This window comes from Pogona vitticeps, chromosome 6 (assembly GCF_051106095.1).
Source record: "Pogona vitticeps strain Pit_001003342236 chromosome 6, PviZW2.1, whole genome shotgun sequence".
NCBI lineage: Eukaryota > Metazoa > Chordata > Lepidosauria > Squamata > Agamidae > Pogona > Pogona vitticeps.
In genome coordinates this window covers 53,563,310-53,581,740 of record NC_135788.1, presented here as the reverse complement: position 1 = coordinate 53,581,740, position 18,431 = coordinate 53,563,310, and the positions used below count along the sequence as shown (strand labels likewise).

The window sequence follows — 18,431 nt, the reverse complement described above, 5'->3', positions numbered from 1 at the left end:
TACAGGCTGCAAAGATTTATAAAACTGGATCAGATTTCCTTATTTATACATGCCTTTCAGCTTGCCATCTGACTGGAGATCAGTAATTTCCATTTAAAACTGACTTTGGACTGTTTCAACATTACAGTCAAAAGGATTTTGAAACAGCCTTATTTCATCTGTTCTTCCATCAAGATCAGGAAATCGTTCCTGAAGTTGTTTTTGCTAGTCAAAAATTAATTTTGAAGAAGGACGTTCTGCTTTACATTCTTCAAGAAATTTTTGACAGCATGGGAAATGAACCAAGTTATCAGTTCCTTTGTTCTCCTCACAGAAACAAGGGCCAAACAATGATGTCCGGCAGAGGTTAGGAAAGAAGGCTGTTTTAAAGCGTGACACCGTGGCCTGTTGAAACCTCCTTCAGAGCAAACAGGTGTGACAGTGCATGAAATGTTTACTCAATATCTGGAAACATGAGGTAAGGCAGACAGAAGCCGGACTGCCTTGGGACGTTATTCCTGCTGCAAACTGCAACCAGACAGCACAGGTGCTCACCTATTATGATCGGAGCTGCCTTGGTGAGATAACTAGTGAAAGCGACAACACTCCATGATACAATAAGCGCTAAGAAAGGAAAAGAATTCCTGAAGGTCACAGATGCCAGCTTAAAGCAAAACCCGATTTCCTCCAATGGAGCAGAGACTCCACCTCCACAGCCCCACATCAATAAAATCATGTATGCATGAAGATGGGAGGGAATGGGCAGTTCTCCTGATACTCTTCTGTTCTTGCCCCCCTGCCCATGCCTGTTGTGCGCAGGTTTGAAGAAAGACAATGCAGGCCTTTACAAAGGGTAACAGGTATAATTACTTAGCAAAGCTGGCAAAGAAAGGGGAAGGAACGGTAGTCGACAGGTAAGAAGGATTTTCACATTACAGCCACCCACCCCCAGTTGCACAGAGGCAACAACCTCCCCCCGCAAACTCTTATCCATTACAGAACTGTTCAGCCCATGATTCTAGCCCCCCGATCACGCTGCACGGCTGCTCTCTGTTACTTAAGGAAAGGAGATGGGAGGTGGGACAAAAGAAAGCCCAAGAAGAGAACTGCACTTCTGTCTGACAGCTTTCAATATGGCCCATGGGGCTGCCCTTGGTTGTTGTGGGTTTTTCGGGCTCTTTGGCCGTGTTCTGAAGGTTGTTCTTCCTGATATTTCACCAGTCTCTGTGGCCGGCATCTTCAGACACACTCATCACCCTATCTCCTGAAAAGGACAAAAGCTGTCCCCACAGCTATAAATACTCAACTACCCAACAAACAGCAACAGAGCATGGACAGAGGTCAGTCCTCTGAAGATGCCAGCAACAGAGACTGGCGAAACGTCAGGAAGAACAACCTTCAGAACACAGCCAAAGAGCCCGAAAAACCCACAACAACCATCAGATCCCGGCCATGAAAGCCTTCGAGAATACATTGAACTTGTTGTTTAGACAGGTGTTTCAAAACATTATACTTGTGGATTCAGCTGAGCCTAGCTAGCCTGCCTGATCAAATGCACCATTTAAAATGTTTCATATTTTTTTGTAAATGTATTTTTATATTTTGGTTGGACTGTTCATATTTTAATATTTTTATTTTGTTTTGTCGAATTGTATTTTAGTCATATTGTTTACATATGTTACAAAACTGCCCAGAGTGACCTTTGGCCAGATGGATGGTAAATAAATAAATAACATAACATGGGTTCATATTTATAAAAGGAAGGGCTATATTTCACTTTGCATATGTTTGCATATGCATGCTGTCTTTCTATGTAAAAATAAAAACATGAAACCTTCTTACTCTAATTCAGAATATTGGTTCTTCTAGGCTAAACCTATGTGTCATAACCTGGATATAAGTCTTAAAATTCTCAAGACCATTTTCCTATACTTACTGCTTGAGATCTTTTAAATGTGTAGATGTTCCTTTTTAAAATTAATATAGCAGTGGCTATCTTGCATTGGATTCAACTGCCATCTGGTTCAGTGCTGCCTGACTGGCAGTAGTTCTGCAGGATTCAGGGCAAAAGTTGTTCTTATGTGGTATGTGGTCCTTTAACTGGAGATGTCAGAGACTCAGTTTGGCATTTTCTGCACATACAGTGTGAGTTCTACAGAGCCATAGACCTGGTTCTTGTCTAATTTAAGAGAATATTTTGTCAAAAATATTCCAAAAACTCATAATATATAGGATTTATTTAGGACATCTAAACACTTCTCTCTGTTTTTTAAAAAAATTTAATAACTTGGGATAAGGTATGGGATACAGAAGGTAAAGGGAAATGTAAGTGAAAAAAAGGCAGGGGAGGAGAAACACAAAATGTACTGACATCCAGTCTATTCACATTGCAATATCAAAATTCAAACTTTCCGCTCTTCTACTATTCGCTGCCTTCCAGATTTTAATTCACGTTTACATCCTAGTTTTGATCTATGTTATTTAAGTACTATCTGGTGACCATTTATAAAATAAATTCCATCGTTCAGTTGCCTTTTGTATATAACAATCTTTCAACACTTCTAATAGAATGTCCATTTCTGCCGCTTCCCGTATCTTCTCAGTAAGTTCCTCTTGTTTCGGTATCACCGGACTTTTCCAATTTTTGGCATAAAGAATTCTGGCTGCAGTGACTATATATATAACTAAGCACTTCTTTGCCTTATCTATGTTATCTGGTATCATACTCAATGGAAACAGTTCTTGAGTTAGACGAACCTTACAAAGCAATATTTTTGTAACAAAGTATCCACTCCTATCCAATATTGTTTCGCTACTCTACAAGTCCACCACATATAATAAAAGCTTCCCTCTCATGCTTCACATTTCCAACAAACATTTGACACATTTGTATAAATTTTTGACAATTTTTCCGGAGTCATATGCCACTTGTAAAACATCTTGTATATGTTCTCCTTAAAATTAACTGATTTTGTAAGCTTTATATTATTTTGCTATACTTGCGACCATTGATTAATATCAATATTATGGCCTATATTTTGTGCCCACTTAATCATACATTCTTTAACCATCTCGTCTTGCATTTTAATTTTTAACAAATAATTATACATTTTCTTAATGCTTTAATCATTTTGTCTTTTGAGCCTAATAGAAATTTATCAAATGTCGATTGTTCTAGGTAGAAACCCTCTATTTTGTCTTTTCTGTATCTGGATTCCAGCTGTGCTCTGGACCACCAGTCTATATATATGTTTTGTGTCTCTAACTCTTCTTTAGACCTTAACTCACAGTCCTTTTTAAATAAATCTTGGTATCTTAGAAGCTTCGCTTCCGTCATAAGATTAGGTTGTGTAAAGGCCTCTATAGGTGATACCCATACTGGTGTTTTTTGTTAAATTTGTTGAATAATCTTTTTCCAAGTTCCTAATAGAGCTCTTATTGTCATATGTGAATTGAAATGTTTTTTGCTGTTTATCTTTTTTATACCATAGAAAAGCATGTCAACCAAACTGCAAATCATGTCTCTCCAAATTGAGGAGTCTATCATTTTCCAAAGTTATCCATTCCTTTATCCAGTCTAATACACAGGATCTATAATACAAAACTGAATCTGGAAGACCAAAACCTGCTCTCTGTTTGGCATCTTGCATTGCTTTAATTTTAATTCTTGGTCTTTTACCTTGCCACTCAAATCTCATAATTATCTTATTAAGATCTTGAAAAAAGGGACTGTTTTAATATTATGGGAATTGTCTGAAATAAAAATAAAATTTTAGGCAGAACATTCATTTTGATGGTTACAATTCTTCCCATCAACGATAACTGTAATTTGACCCAGTTCTTCAAGTTGTTCTGTCTGGTGGAATGCCCACGTCACTCCTGTCTATCATAGCTGAAGCTCAAGGGCAGGAGCCTATGAGAAGACAGGAGGGGTGGAGTCAGAGGGACAGTTAGACAGAGGGAGGCAATTAGAGAGGAGATTTAGAGAGAGAAGGAGAGAAAATTGGGAAGTTGGAGAGTTAGAGAGAATGAGGAGATAAATGGAATAGCAAAGCTAAATAGATAGAGAATATTAAGGAGTTGCTTAATGTGGATAAGTAAATACAACACCTGAATAAGCAAACGTGTAATCAAATATAAGAAGTTTAATGAGTGATACTAAACAATAATAAAAGAACATTGGTGATTTAACAACCAAAAGATAAAGAAATTATATTGGCAGCACATGTCTGATGCATATATGGTGCAGTGTGGATGAAAGGTCCACTGGTGGTAGCGTAAGAAAGAGCAAACGTATCCAGATGGTGAACCTGTGTTTGGGGGAAACAACCAGGGAACACTGGGTGGAACGTCACAGTCTGTATCTCTTTAATCAACTTCATATAATTATCTTTGAATAATGTGCTTTTTTTCTTTGTAATTTGGATCCCTAAGTATCTAATTCTCTTTTCTTCTTGGAAGTTAGTTTTTTCTATTAGCTTCTGTCGTTCCTGTTCTCTCATGTTTTTAACAAGTACTTTTGTTTTCTTTTGGTTTATTTTCATTCCTGCCATGTTACCAAAATTTTTCAGTATCTCCATCAGATCTTCTATTGAGTCCATTGGGTCTTCCAATATAATGACTAGATCATCTGCAAAGGCTTGGAGCTTATAAGTATGAACTCTTAACTTTCAGTCCTTTTAATTCCTTTTTATCTCTAATTTTTGTTCAGTTAATATTTCTAGAATAAGAATAAATAGTAATGGCGAGAGCGGACACTCCTGTCTAGTACCTTTCTGTATTTGTATTTCTTTCGTCAACTCTCCATTAATTCTAACTTGTGCCTTTTGCTGGGTATAAATTGCTTTAATTAGTTTCAAAAATCTTTCTCCAACTTGTAGCACTTCCAGTTGATACAGCATAAAATTCCAATTCAGATTATTGAAGGCTTTCTCTGCATCCAAGAATATCATAGCCATCTGTTTCACCGGATGAGCTTCATAGTATTCCAAAGAATTTAAGATAATCCTTATGTTATTTTTCATCTGCCTTTTTGGAAGAAACCCCGACTGGTCTTGATGTATTAACTGTATTAAAATTCTTTTCAGTCGAGTTGCCAACATGGTCGCATATATTTTATACTCCACGTTCAGTAATGAAATTGGTCTATAGTTTTTTATTTCTTTATCATCTGTATTTTCCTTGTGTATAAGAGAAATTATCACTTCTGTCCATGTTGGTGGCAATTCTCCCTTTTCTTCTACAAATTCCAAAAGCCTCTTATATGGATTGAGCAATGCATTTTGTAATTCCTTATAATATTCTATTGGTAGGCCATGTGGGCCAGGTGCTTTCCCTTTTTTTGTTTTTTGTTTTTTGAGGGCTTCTAAATTTCTGTATATGTTAAGGGCTCATTTAAAGACTGAATTTGTTCTTCAGTCAGTTTCATTTTGTTATGTTTCCATACATATTCTTTCTGTTCTTTATCTACTTCCCTTCTACTGTATAAATTCCAATAGAAATCCTCAGCAATCTTTTTTATTTCTTCTTGTTTAAATTTCTCCATCGCTGTTTCATCTTTCAATCACAGAGTAACAATCATAATCTTTATTCGTCAGTTCTAGTTGCAGTTGTTTAAATTTTTTGTCTTGATTTCCATTTGGTGCATAAATGCTAACAATTAGAATTGTCTTTGATTCTCTTTGGATTTCCACCATTGATATCCTTCCATTATCTAAGATGAAAATTAGTTTTGGTTCCAGTTCTTTCTTTATATACATAGCCACATTTTCCTTCTTTTTACTCACGTCTGAAGCTGCAAATATTTTCCTAACCTTAGACATTCCAGCAGTTTCTGGTCTACTCTTTTCATATGGGTTTCTTGAATGCAAATAATATCAGATTTGTGTTTCTGCAATTGTAGAAAGATCTTTTTTCATTTTTGAGGTGAGATCAGGCCATTTATGTTGACTGAAAAAATCTTCATTTGTATTCTAGTCATCTTGTTGATTACTGTTAGCTCAAAATCAGTGGAAATCCAGCAGAATCAGCAGAGTATTTATTAGTCCAGGTAGTTCAGATAACTACAGACAGCTTCTCCCAACAGCAATGTGTATTTACAGGATAGATAGAGCAGTTCAATATGGCAGCATACCAGGATTATAGATAGATAGATAGATAGATAGATAGATAGATAGATAGATAGATAGATAGATAGATAGATAGATAGATAGATAGATAGATAGATAGATAGATAGATAGATAGATAGATAGATAGATAGATAGATAGATAGGTAGGTAGGTAGGTAGGTAGGTAGGTAGGTAGGTAGGTAGGTAGGTAGGTAGGTAGGTAGGTAGGTAGGTAGGTAGGTAGGTAGGTAGGTAGGTAGATAGATAGATAGATAGATAGATAGATAGATAGAGATAGAGATAGAGATAGAGATAGATAGATATCTGCATGTGACAAATCACATTATATGTTACATCATCCATGAGTCAGCATCCATGTCATCATGACTCAGCATTCGTACACACCTGTACAATATGACTGTTCATTAACACACACCTTGTTCTGTTCGGGCCTGGAAATTATCCTTTGCGATTACTATCTTTCTGTTTTTTTCTCGTCATGCTTCTGGTACATCTTGACTTGGATACTTCCTGTTCTCCTAGCTCAATATCTGATTCTGATTGTGATGATTGATTTGATTTCTCTTGGGGGTCTTTCTTCTGGTTTTCCCTCTTTCTTTCTTTTACACTGTATTTTCAGATTCTTCTCAGTTTTTTCCATAAAATCTTGCACATTCATCGGCGATGTTATATTATACAGTGGTGCCTCGCTTAACGGCAATAATCTGTTCCAGGAAAATCACTGTTAAGCAAAAACATCGTAAAGCAAAAAAACCCCCATTGAAATGCATTGAAACCCCTTCAATGCGTTCCAGTGGGGTCAAAACTCACCGTCCAGCGAAGATCCTCCATAGGGCAGCCATTTTCGTTTGCGAGGAATCCGTCCCAGAAAACAGCGGGGAGCCATTTTGTTTACCCAGCGGCCATTTTGAAACCATCGATCAGCTGTTTTAAAATTGTCATTTTGTGAAGAATCGGTTCCTGAAGCAGGGAACTGATCATCGCAAAGCAAAAAACCCATTTAGACCATCGGTTTACAATCGCAATTGTGATCACAAAAAGATTGTCATAATGTGGTTTCGTTGTAATGCGGGGCAATCGTAAAGCGAGGCACCATTGTATCTCTGTGTGTCAATTCTGAAAAATAAACCTTCTGGTGTTGGCTATCTGTATGAAATTCCATTTTGTTGAAGTAGTGATACCAGGGAGGAGTATTTCTTCCTTCTCTGTCTCACTTGCCGGGGAATTTGTTTTAAGACATTAATGTTCTTGTCTTCTATTATCAATTGTTTATCTTGTGAGATTCTTAAAACTTTATCTCTACAGTAATTGATTACTTTGTAAATCTCACATGGATTTCTTTAGGTAGCTTATTCTGATATATACTATGCTCACCCTATAAGTTGCTTCCAGACATTGATGGAGATCCACTACTTCCTTCTCACCCTATAAGTTGCTTCCAGACATTGATGGAGATCCACTACTTCCTTCTCTATTTCTGCAGCCAAAGCTTTACTCAATAATATAGTGGTCCCCAACCTTGGGCCTCCAGATGTTTTTGGACTTCAGCTCCCAGAAATCCTGGCCAGCAGTGGTGGTGGTGAAGGCTTCTGGGAGTTGTAGTCCAAGAACATCTGGAGGCCCAAGGTTGGGGACCACTGCATTAATATCTCTAGGTCTTTGCCTTCCTTTTCTGGCAATTTTGAAATCTCAGCATTTTTGATGCTCTCTCCATCTCTAACATTATTAATCTGTCATCATTTTGTTTTTGATTCTTCTGTACTTCCTGTAGTGTTTCTTCATTTTGGTTCACCCTGGCATCTGTACCTTTCACTTTTTCCTCTATATCTTGTTTTCATTTTCATTTCCGTTATCTGTTGTTTTGCTTCCGATATATCCATTTTCATCTCCTTCATCTGATCTGCTATTTGGGTGAGATGTTCATTTACTTGTTGGAATCCTGTTGTTAACAAATTTTGCATGGTGGTCTGCCATTCTTTATCTAATTCTTGTGCCACTAATTTTCCCGAGCCTTGAGCCTGAGCAGGAGAGCTTCCAGACGTTTGGGGTTTTGATTTTTTGGGAGGCCATTTCAATTTCCCTATTTAACCAACAAACAAAGCCCACTATCAACAACTTCACCTAAAACCTTCCTCCAGTCTTTACCCAGATATTGTAGTATATAAATCAGTTTGTAGCCCAACAGTTTAAAACAGCCATGGTAGAAATGTTCCTTCTTCTCGAAAGTCCTAGCAACTTTGTTATATCCCCAGCCTCTGTTCCCAGATTCCCCATGCCGTCCAACAAGAAAAATCCAAGTGGATGCCAATCACAGAATTTCAAACGTCATGGCAGTAGGTTCTGTTAGGGCAAATCAATAACTTTAGGCAATATTTCAGGCATACTACTCTAGAGTGTGCTGTGTGGTGAAGTGCTGTTTTATAGCTTAGTCCTTAGCACATCAATTTGGAGATTAGATTTTGTTGCATTGATATACAGTGGTACCTCGACTTACGACTATAATCCGTTTCAGAAGATGGATGTAAGTCGAAGCACCATTTCCCATAGGAATGCATTGAAACCCCATTAATCCATTCCAGCCAAAAGAAAAAAATTACCCTCCCAAAAACTCACTGCAAGACTCATCGGAAACATGATTAATCCCTTCCGGCCGAAGGGTGGGGAAGAAAAGCAATCAAGCATGCAAGACCCATTGCAAATGCACAGAAAAGAAACGGAGCAGATTGGAAATACACAGAGAACAGCGGGACAAGGTTGGAAATGCAAAAAAAAAGAAAGAAAAGAAAAAGCAAGGGAAGCGTGCAGGACCCATTGCAAATGCACAGAAAACAAACAGAGCAGATTGGAAATGCACAGAGAACAGAGGGACAAGGTTAAAAATGCTAAGAAAACAATGGAAAAAGTAAGAGAAGCATGCAGGATCCATCAGAAATGGGGGAAAATCCAAAAGCAACCAAACCCCCCAAGAACCATTGGAAATGGGGAGGGGAGAAACCCAAAAAACAAACCCCCCAAGACCCATCACAGCACAGAAACATAACCCCCCAGCCTAAAATCATGCTGCAAAACCACCCAGAACAATTTTTAAAAAGCAGAAAACAGCACCTTACCTTACCTATCAGGCAGTCCCAAGCCTCCCTGCAAACACACACACTCACTGAGAAGCAGAAGCCAGGCAGTCCCTCCTCGATCGCACTCACTCTAACCGTAGGGGCGAAAGAACTACAAAGAAGCAGCCTCTTTTACCACCTACAGTTAGCAATTTGAATTTCCCGCTTCCCCCCTGCCTTTTTCTGTTCATAAGTGGAAGCTCCAGTCACAAGTAGAAGCAAAATTTTGCGACCAGAGCTGTTTGTAAGTCGAATTGGTCGTAAGTAGGGATGGTTATAAGTCGAGGCACCACTATATACATCCAGCTAGGTATGTTTTCAATATGGCTTTACCCAACACAATGATGCATGTAACACGTATGATGAGCTCACTGGGATTTGGTGTGCTTCATTCATATATACAGTGGTGCCTCGCTTAGCGATGTTAATCCATGCAGCAAATTGCGATTTCATTGCTAAGCGATTTTAAAAAGCCCATAGAAATGGACTAAAATGTGTTTAATGTGTTCTTATGGGCTTAAAAACTTACCTTATGCGAAAATCCTCCATAAGGGGAGGCCATTTTCAGTGCCTCTAAAGTGAGGCAAAACAGCGTGCGGCCATTTTGGAACCGCCGATCAGCTGTGCGAAAATGGGGCCTTTGGGATGATCGCGGGAAAGCGAATTTTCCCCTTAGGGGCCATCGCAAAGTGATCGCTCTTGCGATGGCAAAAAGTCCATCGCAAAGCGATTTCATCGTAAGACAGAGCAAACGCTATGCGAGGCACCACTCTCTCTCTCTCTCTCTCTCTCTCTCTCTCTCTCTCTCTCTCGATAGATAGATAGATAGATAGATAGATAGATAGATAGATAGATAGATAGATAGATAGATAGATAGATAGATAGATAGATAGATAGATAGATAGATAGATAGATAGATAGATAGATAGATAGATAGATAGATAATTATTATTTATTTAATTTATATCCCGCCTATCTGGTCGGCTACAGTGGTGCCTCGCTTAACGAGCACATCGTTTAACGATGAATCCACATAGCTATGTGTTTTTTTCGAGCGTTTTTACGATCGCATTGCGATGTTTTCTATGGGCAAACATCGCATTGTGATGATCGGTAAGCATTTCGCTTACCGATCTTCGCATTGCGATGTTTGGGAAACAGCTGATTGGCGGTTCCAAAATGGCTGCCGGAATAAGAAAATGGCCGCCCGCAGCGTTTTCGCACCCTGCCCTCGCTTACCAAGGTGGCGAAAATGGCAGCCATATGGGGAATCTTCGCTTAATGGTCAGTTCCATTTAGCGATGTTTCCGGATAGCGACGTTTTTCCTGGAATGGATTAACGTCGCTATGCGGGGCACCACTGTGTGTGTGTGTGTGTGTGTGTATGTATATATGTATATATGTGTGTGTGTGTGTATATATGTATATATGTGTGTGTGTGTGTATACACACACACACACACACACACACACACACACACACACACACACAGTGGTGCCCCGCATAGCGACGTTAATCCATTCCAGGAAAAACGTCGCTATCCGGAAACATCGCTAAATGGAACTGACCGTTAAGCGAAGATTCCCCATATGGCTGCCATTTTCGCCACCTTATATATATATATAAACCCTTCTTCTCATGGTTGACTTTCAGGGAAATGATTTCTGTAGGATTCAAGTGTGAAGAACACTAGGAAACTCCTTTGCCTCTCTCCCTACCTCCACCCTTTCTCTCCCTACTTCCATCCTGACTCTTCCTGCCCTCATCAAGGCCATCAATGTGACAACCCCAGACCTACTGGGATATACCACCCTTTAACTAAGCTGCCACCAACCATTCCCTATAAGGAGTCACACAGACCAGGAATGGATTTTTAACAAACAAAAGAACAAGGTTTATTTAAATAACACACAGGGAAAATAAAATGATCAAGTGAATAAGATACAGTAACGTGGCTTAGTCTCAATCATACATACACCAGTTTGGTTCACACAGAACACCTTTAAATAAAGCACAGACCCTGAACCTATCAGTTCTGGCTACCCATAAAGACACCTGAACCTATCAGGTTGGTACTGACTGACACACAGTAGTACCCTGTCTGACACACAGACTCCCACACCAGCTTCTTCTTCCCAGCTTCTCCTTCAGCTCTCCTCACAAACTCCAAATATATATACAGTACAGCTCCTCCCCCCTGATGTCCTGCCTTCCACTCCCCATAGGATGGAACTTTCCCTCCAAACCCATGACAGACAGGTACCATCAGTGCTGTATGTAACACCTCCCCTCTTTATAAGTTGTTTTGCAGGGGAAAAGCTAAAGTGCTTTTCTCCAAAAAACAACCAGGATCAAACACAAACAGTTATACATTAACATACAATACCATAACCCCTACTTACACTCTAGGTTAAACATATCATTTATGCATTTAAACATTAACATTTATCATACATTAAGTTACCTTTATTAATACAAACCAAGCATGTTTAATAAACAAGTACATTTAACTTTTGGTCACCAACATATACATAGTCCATAGTTTCTTCGCCGTCTTCACTCTTCGGGTCTTCTTGACAAGGCGTCAGCAACACCGTTCATTGACCCTCTGACCACCTTCACTTCAAAGTCATAATCTTGCAGGTTTAAAGCCCACCTCATAAGTTTACTATTGTGGGTTTTCATTGTCTTTAACCACTGCAGTGGTGAGTGGTCAGTGCACAGAACAAAATGTCTTCCCCAGATGTAAGGCTTGGCCTTCTGAATCGCGTATACTATGGCCAGGCACTCCTTTTCCACGGTTGCCAAATGTCTCTCACCTTTCTGGAGTTTCCTACTCAGGTAGGACACTGGATGCTGGTCACCATTCTCGTCCTCCTGGCAAAGAACTGCTCCTACCCCGCTGTTAGACGCATCGGTGTAGATGATGAACTCCCGGTCGAAGTCTGGAGCACGCAGCACTGGATAATTGATGAGCGCCTCCTTCAACCTCCGGAACGCCTCCTCACAGTCGCTGGTCCACGGGATGCGGTCATCAGTCTTCTTCCGCGTCAGATCGGTCAGCAGAGTCGCTATCTCGCTAAACCTCGGGATGAACTTTCTGTAGTAGCCCACCAACCCAAGAAATGATTTGACTTTTTTCTTGGTGTTGGGTCTGGGCCAATCACGAACGGCTTCTATCTTGGCCTCTAGGGGTTTGATCACTCCTCCCCCTACTATGTGACCCAAGTATTTTATTTCTGGGCTACCCAGCTGCAGTTTGTTCTCTTTGCAGGGCCTAGGCCAAAGCACTTCCTCCCCTGGGTTAAAGTTCCTCTCCCTGGCTTCCTGGTCATACCAGGTTGTCTGTCTGACCTTCTGAGCTTGCAGGTTTTCTGCTGCTAGCTCTAGGTTTCTCTTCAGGTCAGTCATTAAAGAGTCTATATATGTCACAACGTCTTGTGGGTCATCCTGGGTGATCTGCTCCCAATTTTGTTTGATTAAATCAAGTGGCCCTTTCACCCTTCTCCCAAACAAAAGTTCAAACGGACTGAACCCGGTACTGGCTTGTGGCACTGATCGATAAGCAAACAAAAGGGATTGCAGCTTCTGGTCCCAATTGTTTGGATTCTCTGCCAAGTAAGCCCTAATCATGCGCATCAGAGTCCCATTGAACTTCTCCGTTAACCCATTACTTTCAGGGTGATAGGCAGTAGTTTCCTTGTGTTTAATTCCACAGATTTGCCATAACCGTTTCATGAGCTTCGATGTAAACGATGCACCCAAATCTGTGATTATTTCTGAGGCAAATCCCATCCTGGACATATACCCCACCAAGGCATCTGCCACTGTGTTAGTTTCAATGTTAATCAAGGGTATGGCTTCAGGGTACCTCGTGGCATGGTCCACAATGGTGAGAATGAACCTGTTCCCCCTCTTTGTGGCCTTGGGCAAAGGTCCCACAATATCCACCCCTATGCATTTGAACGGAGTGTCAATCACAGGCAAAGGGCACAACTTTGCTTTGGTCCTGTCACGGTTATTCCCCTGCCTCTGACACACATCACATTGTTTACAGAACTCCTTGATCTGCTTCCCTATTTTAGGCCAGTAAAAATTCTGTGTGATTCTCTGCTGTGTTTTGTTCACCCCTAAGTGCGCAGCAAACATGTCAGAGTGCCCCCTTTTAAGATCATGGGGCGATACTTTTCAGGTACCACCAGCTGACTTCTGATCCCATCTCCCCCTTTTGAGATATTCCTCAGGGTCTCTCTATATAAAATTCCCTTTTTCTCACAAAATCTCACTGGGGTTTCAGGTGTTAGCTGGGCGTCTGTCACCTGTTCAAAACACTTTTGGAGAGTGGCGTCTGCCTTTTGCTCTTGGCCAAATCTGCTGTCCGTGGTCAAGGTTTCCACCACAGCTTCTGAACTCCCCTCTGCTTCCGTCTCGGGCCCATCAGTACCCCCCTTAAATGTCCCCGTGGTGGCTTGTGAGCATGTAATCACTAGCACCCGTTTCACATGTTCAGCCAGGTCATTTCCCACGAGCACGGCTGCTGGCAGAGTCGATGAAATCGCTAGCCGCCAAACTCCCCTCCAGCCTTGAAAGCTCACAGGTACCTCAGCTACTGGCAATGAGATCACCTGTCCCTCAATCCCTGCCACCTTTAGGCTCTCATTTGGGATTATATACTCCCTAGGAATAATGTCTGGATGGCACAGGGTCACCTGGGAACAAGTATCCCTTAGCCCCCTATACTGATGGTCAAGTATTCCTACGTCCACCCCTGCGGTCTCAAACAACTGCGAATCTGTCCTCACTAGTAAGCAGCGCTTGACCTCCACAAGAGGACCATTTTCCCCAGCCTGATCAGCAGATGTCACTGTTCCAGATTGAGTAGCCATGGCAACAGGCTCCCTCAGTGGCAAGGAGCTTTGCTCTTTCTGGACACAGAACACAGCTTTTGGCTTGGTTCCACTCAAATCATGAGGCAAATTTCCCTTTAGCTGCTTCCATTTCTCACACTCTGAGATTAGATGGCCCTTTCCTTGACAGAAATAACATTTTCTGCTGTACTTGGAGTCTTTCTCATCTGGTTTCGGTTTTCCCTCCAAAATCTGGTTCCTGGACTGGCTCTGCCCAGAAGTTTTATCAACAAAATGGTCGCCCCTTTTTGGCGGGCTCTGACCTAACCCTTTGGAGTACTTAGGGTCCCATGTTTCCCTCATGTTTTCTTCAGAATAATTCAGGTTTTGAGGTTGTGCCTTAACCTGTGTGCCTTCTTTTGGTTTCTTTTCTAGTTGCAATTTCTTCTCTTTTATTCTCAAATCCAGCTCCTTTTGCTTAGCCTCAAACTCAGCCCTGATCTGTAAAATTTCTTCCTCAGCCCTAGCTTTTATCTCTTTTAGTTTTTCAAGATCTTACTCACTTTGTCTGACCTGAGCCTCATACTTTTCTTTCTTTGACATTTCTTCAACTGATAAATTGTTAATAAACTTATTTAGGAAATCCAATTCTAATTGTACCATTCTAATTTGGTGTTTCAGTTCCATCTCTTTTATCCTCATGGCCGTTCCCCTTTCTAATTGTTTCATCCTAAATTCATGCTGTTGGGCTAGGAGCCTTTTTCTGGGTTCTGAGGTCAGTTCTCCCGTGCTCTCATCCTGCACTGAGCCAAATTCCTCCTCAGAACCTTGGTCTACCTGTGGGTCTCTTACTTCACCCATTTCTGCCATTTGGCTTCGAGTCAAGGGCATAATCCCCCCCCCAGAACAGGCTGCTTTCAAAAGTCAAGCCTCAAAATAAAGCGACCACTTTTTTTTTCTCTTTTGCCTCAGAACCAGCCTTCTATAGATTGCTGCTGTTCTTTCAGCACTAACTTGCAACTGTTGCCAGCCAGAGTCCACCCCCCTCTGCTAGGCCTCTCAGCAGACAAGCTAGATCACTGCTACTTCCCTCAGCTTTGCCTCAGCCTTTTCCCGCCAAAACAGGTTGCCTCAGAGCTCCCTAATCTAGTCCCACCAATCTGAGGTTACACGTTCTTCCACTAGCCTACCTCCCCGTGAGGCAAGCCTAGAAGATTACCTACGCGCTCTCAGATTGTCCCTGACTAGACCCCCCTTGCTCTGGGCACACTTGCCAAGGCTTTGCTGGACCACTGGACAACTGGACCAGTCGTATCCCACACGCTGGACACCAATCAATGTGACAACCCCAGACCTACCGGGATATGCCACAGTTTCACTAAGCTGCCACCAACCATTCCCTATAAGGAGTCACACAGACCAGGAATGGATTTTTAACAAACAAAAGAACAAGGTTTATTTAAATAACACACAGGGAAAATAAAATGATCAAGTGAATAAGATACAGTAACGTGGCTTAGTCTCAATCATACATACACCAGTTTGGTTCACACAGAACACCTTTAAATAAAGCACAGACCCTGAACCTATCAGTTCTGGCTACCCATAAAGACACCTGAACCTATCAGGTTGGTACTGACTGACACACAGTAGTACCCTGTCTGACACACAGACTCCCACACCAGCTTCTTCTTCCCAGCTTCTCCTTCAGCTCTCCTCACAAACTCCAAATATATATACAGTACAGCTCCTCCCCCCTGATGTCCCGCCTTCCACTCCCCATAGGATGGAACTTTCCCTCCAAACCCATGACAGACAGGTACCATCAGTGCTGTATGTAACAATCACTTCCCTCAAATAAGGTACCAAATGATTATGCAAGTGACTGAGTGTTACCAAAGAGAGAGAGAAAGTGAAGAAATGACAGAGAGAAGATAGGAAATTTTAAGTTAGCTCTGCTTTGACCATCCAGATTTGCAGGAGGCACAGTAAGAGTAGAGCTACCTCAAAACTCTTCTTTCTCAATTGATTCCCTCTTTTGTTCTTCCTTTAGTCAACCAGTTGTCCCAGCGCTAGAGTAACAAGCTTTTTAAAGAAAAAATGAAAAGAAAAAAGAGAGAAAACTCAGACACCAGGTGTGAGGAGAAAGGGATTCAAATGCCAGAGTTTCCCCACTGCTGCTGTTGCTGGCTGGAATGGCTTTAAATACAATGGCTACAGACCCCTCCATATCAGCTAAAGAGATCCTGCTGTTTAAACCAGTGTAAAGGCTTTTGTTTTAAAAAAATAGAAACCCCAGCAGTGGAGGAAAAAAGTACAAATGGAGAGGGGATTCCAAGCTGATTCACATTGACTTTTACATCATGTAATCAATGGGAAATAATGCAAATCAAACTGTTCCATTCCGAGACAATTTCCTGCATTATTTATCAATGTAGTCACATCTTTAGTTTGGCTTGTGTGTTATATAGGTTAAGAAGACAAGGGAAGCTTGTCAAAAGCTGAGTATGGTAAAAGAGTAGTAAGTCTTGATTTCAGTATACATTTTACAATGTTTCAGTCATGCTCTGTGATCAATCAAAGGACTTATTTAATTGGCTCCAGCAAGTATTTGGTCCTTGGGTGAACACCCAGATGTATGGAGAGACTGGGATCTTCCTATAAAATATTATGTTGCTTTTTATAGAGAACCATGGTTCTTAGAACTCTCACACTGAATGCACAGTGAAAACAAAAAGAACAGAGACTGCTACTGAAGTTTGAGTAGATGTTAGTAATTGAGTTAGATTAACTTGCAGTAGAATAAGTGTATTTCTGTGGAACATTATCTCACTGTGTTAAGTAGAGGTTATTCTCAGCTAATAGGACTACAGCTATAATTTGAGATACTTACCTGTTAATATTTTGAAATCTCTGTTTTGCAGATGACATTCTTTCTGCTTTAGCCAGTGTTTCAGGACGTAAACATCCATCAACAATTCAAACTAAACAGTTGAAAGCGTGCCTTCCAATGATCCCTGTGGTACTTCATCTTGTGACATCTCAGGTAAAAAGATGTTAAATAAGAGAAAATAAGCAATATTATGAGACTGAAGAATATTTGTTTTGTCCTCTGTGGGTTATAATACAAAATCTATCCCTGTCCATTCATCTTTCTGGAATAGCATCATTAATGGATGCCAGTTAGTTTTACAACAAGGTTCTTGCTCTTTAATTAAGCTAATGAAACATGTCCTATTTTCGTGGCTTGTTTTCCCCAACAGCAATCCCTTTCCACTCAAAATTAAACATGTATATTGGAGAGAAGTCCCAGTGCCTCACCATCTGGTGTGATGACCGGCATGGGAGACTCAGAAACTGATTTGGCAATGGAGTTGGCTGCTGCAGAGAATAATTTGGCTGGGGACAAGATATTAGCAAGTGGGAGTAGAAAGGATTTGGATGACTCCGTGATAAACCAGATACAGGAATTAGAACATTGGTATATTCAGCCAGACATAGAGCCTCCCTCAAAAGTAACTGAACAGAAAGACGAAATAGATAATAGTGTACCTTTTCAATGGGTAAGGGATATTTTAGATAAGATGAAGGTAATAAAATTATTTCTCTATAAATCTATGAATTGTTAGCAACCCTAAATGAGTTAGGCAAGCAGCCTAAAACCAACAATGAATGAACTAACTCAGGCACTGAAACTCTCCAAACTGCATCTCAGAGTGAAGGAAAAGTCCTTAGAAAGAAGGGAAAGAACAAGTCAAAGAACATAAGCCAAAACGGGATGACTAAACAATGTACAGAAGGGAAAAGACTAAATCTGAAGGGAACTAAAAATAGAGAAAAAATGAAAAAGAGCAAGAATATAAAGAATACAAAGAAAGAGAAATCCTTAGTTCATAAGATGAACTATAATAATTTATTTTAAATGGTAGAGGTTAAACATAGAAAGAAGGGAAAGGCATTCAGACCTCATAAAAAGGATAAAAGGAAGAAAAGCCATAAGGTCCCTACAGCTACACACTTGAAGAATTCCCTCTCTGTTAAAGAGAATACAAAAATAGGAACTGACCCATGGGACGATGTCTTAAATATTAGCACTGAGAGTGACAATGAAAGAACAATACAGCTAATACAACCAAAGACCAAAGCACCCTGGAAGCTAAAACTAATGGACAATATCTTAATATTCTGTGGATACCCAAAACGGAAAGGTATGCTGTCTCAGAATGAACATAATTGGAATTTAATCAAAATTCTACAAAGTTCAAACATAGATCATATTTCACCAACCAAAATCTTGAATGTGGAATATTTGTATTACAACTATTCTCATGCCCATGTGGTAGTTACATTTAAGGACAGCATAATA

At 40.5% G+C, this 18,431-nt stretch overlaps 1 protein-coding gene and 1 long non-coding RNA gene across 16 annotated transcripts in view; one reads left to right on the top strand and one right to left on the bottom strand.

Annotated features, from left to right (window-relative positions):
* ULK4 (unc-51 like kinase 4) overlaps positions 1 to 18,431 on the top strand; it is a 596,488-nt gene that overhangs the window by 193,732 nt on the left and 384,325 nt on the right. For all 15 annotated transcript variants that reach the window (XM_078377379.1, XM_078377378.1, XM_073003534.2 and 12 more), the window contains exon 24: positions 16,990 to 17,111. In XM_078377379.1, coding sequence (XP_078233505.1) covers positions 16,990 to 17,111 — 122 coding nt within the window. The remainder of the gene's footprint in view (positions 1 to 16,989; positions 17,112 to 18,431) is intronic.
* LOC144583513 (uncharacterized) overlaps positions 1 to 18,431 on the bottom strand; it is a 32,955-nt gene that overhangs the window by 11,922 nt on the left and 2,602 nt on the right. Inside the window, exon 2 of the long non-coding RNA XR_013537316.1 lies at positions 16,959 to 17,106. This is a non-coding gene — a long non-coding RNA (uncharacterized LOC144583513). The remainder of the gene's footprint in view (positions 1 to 16,958; positions 17,107 to 18,431) is intronic.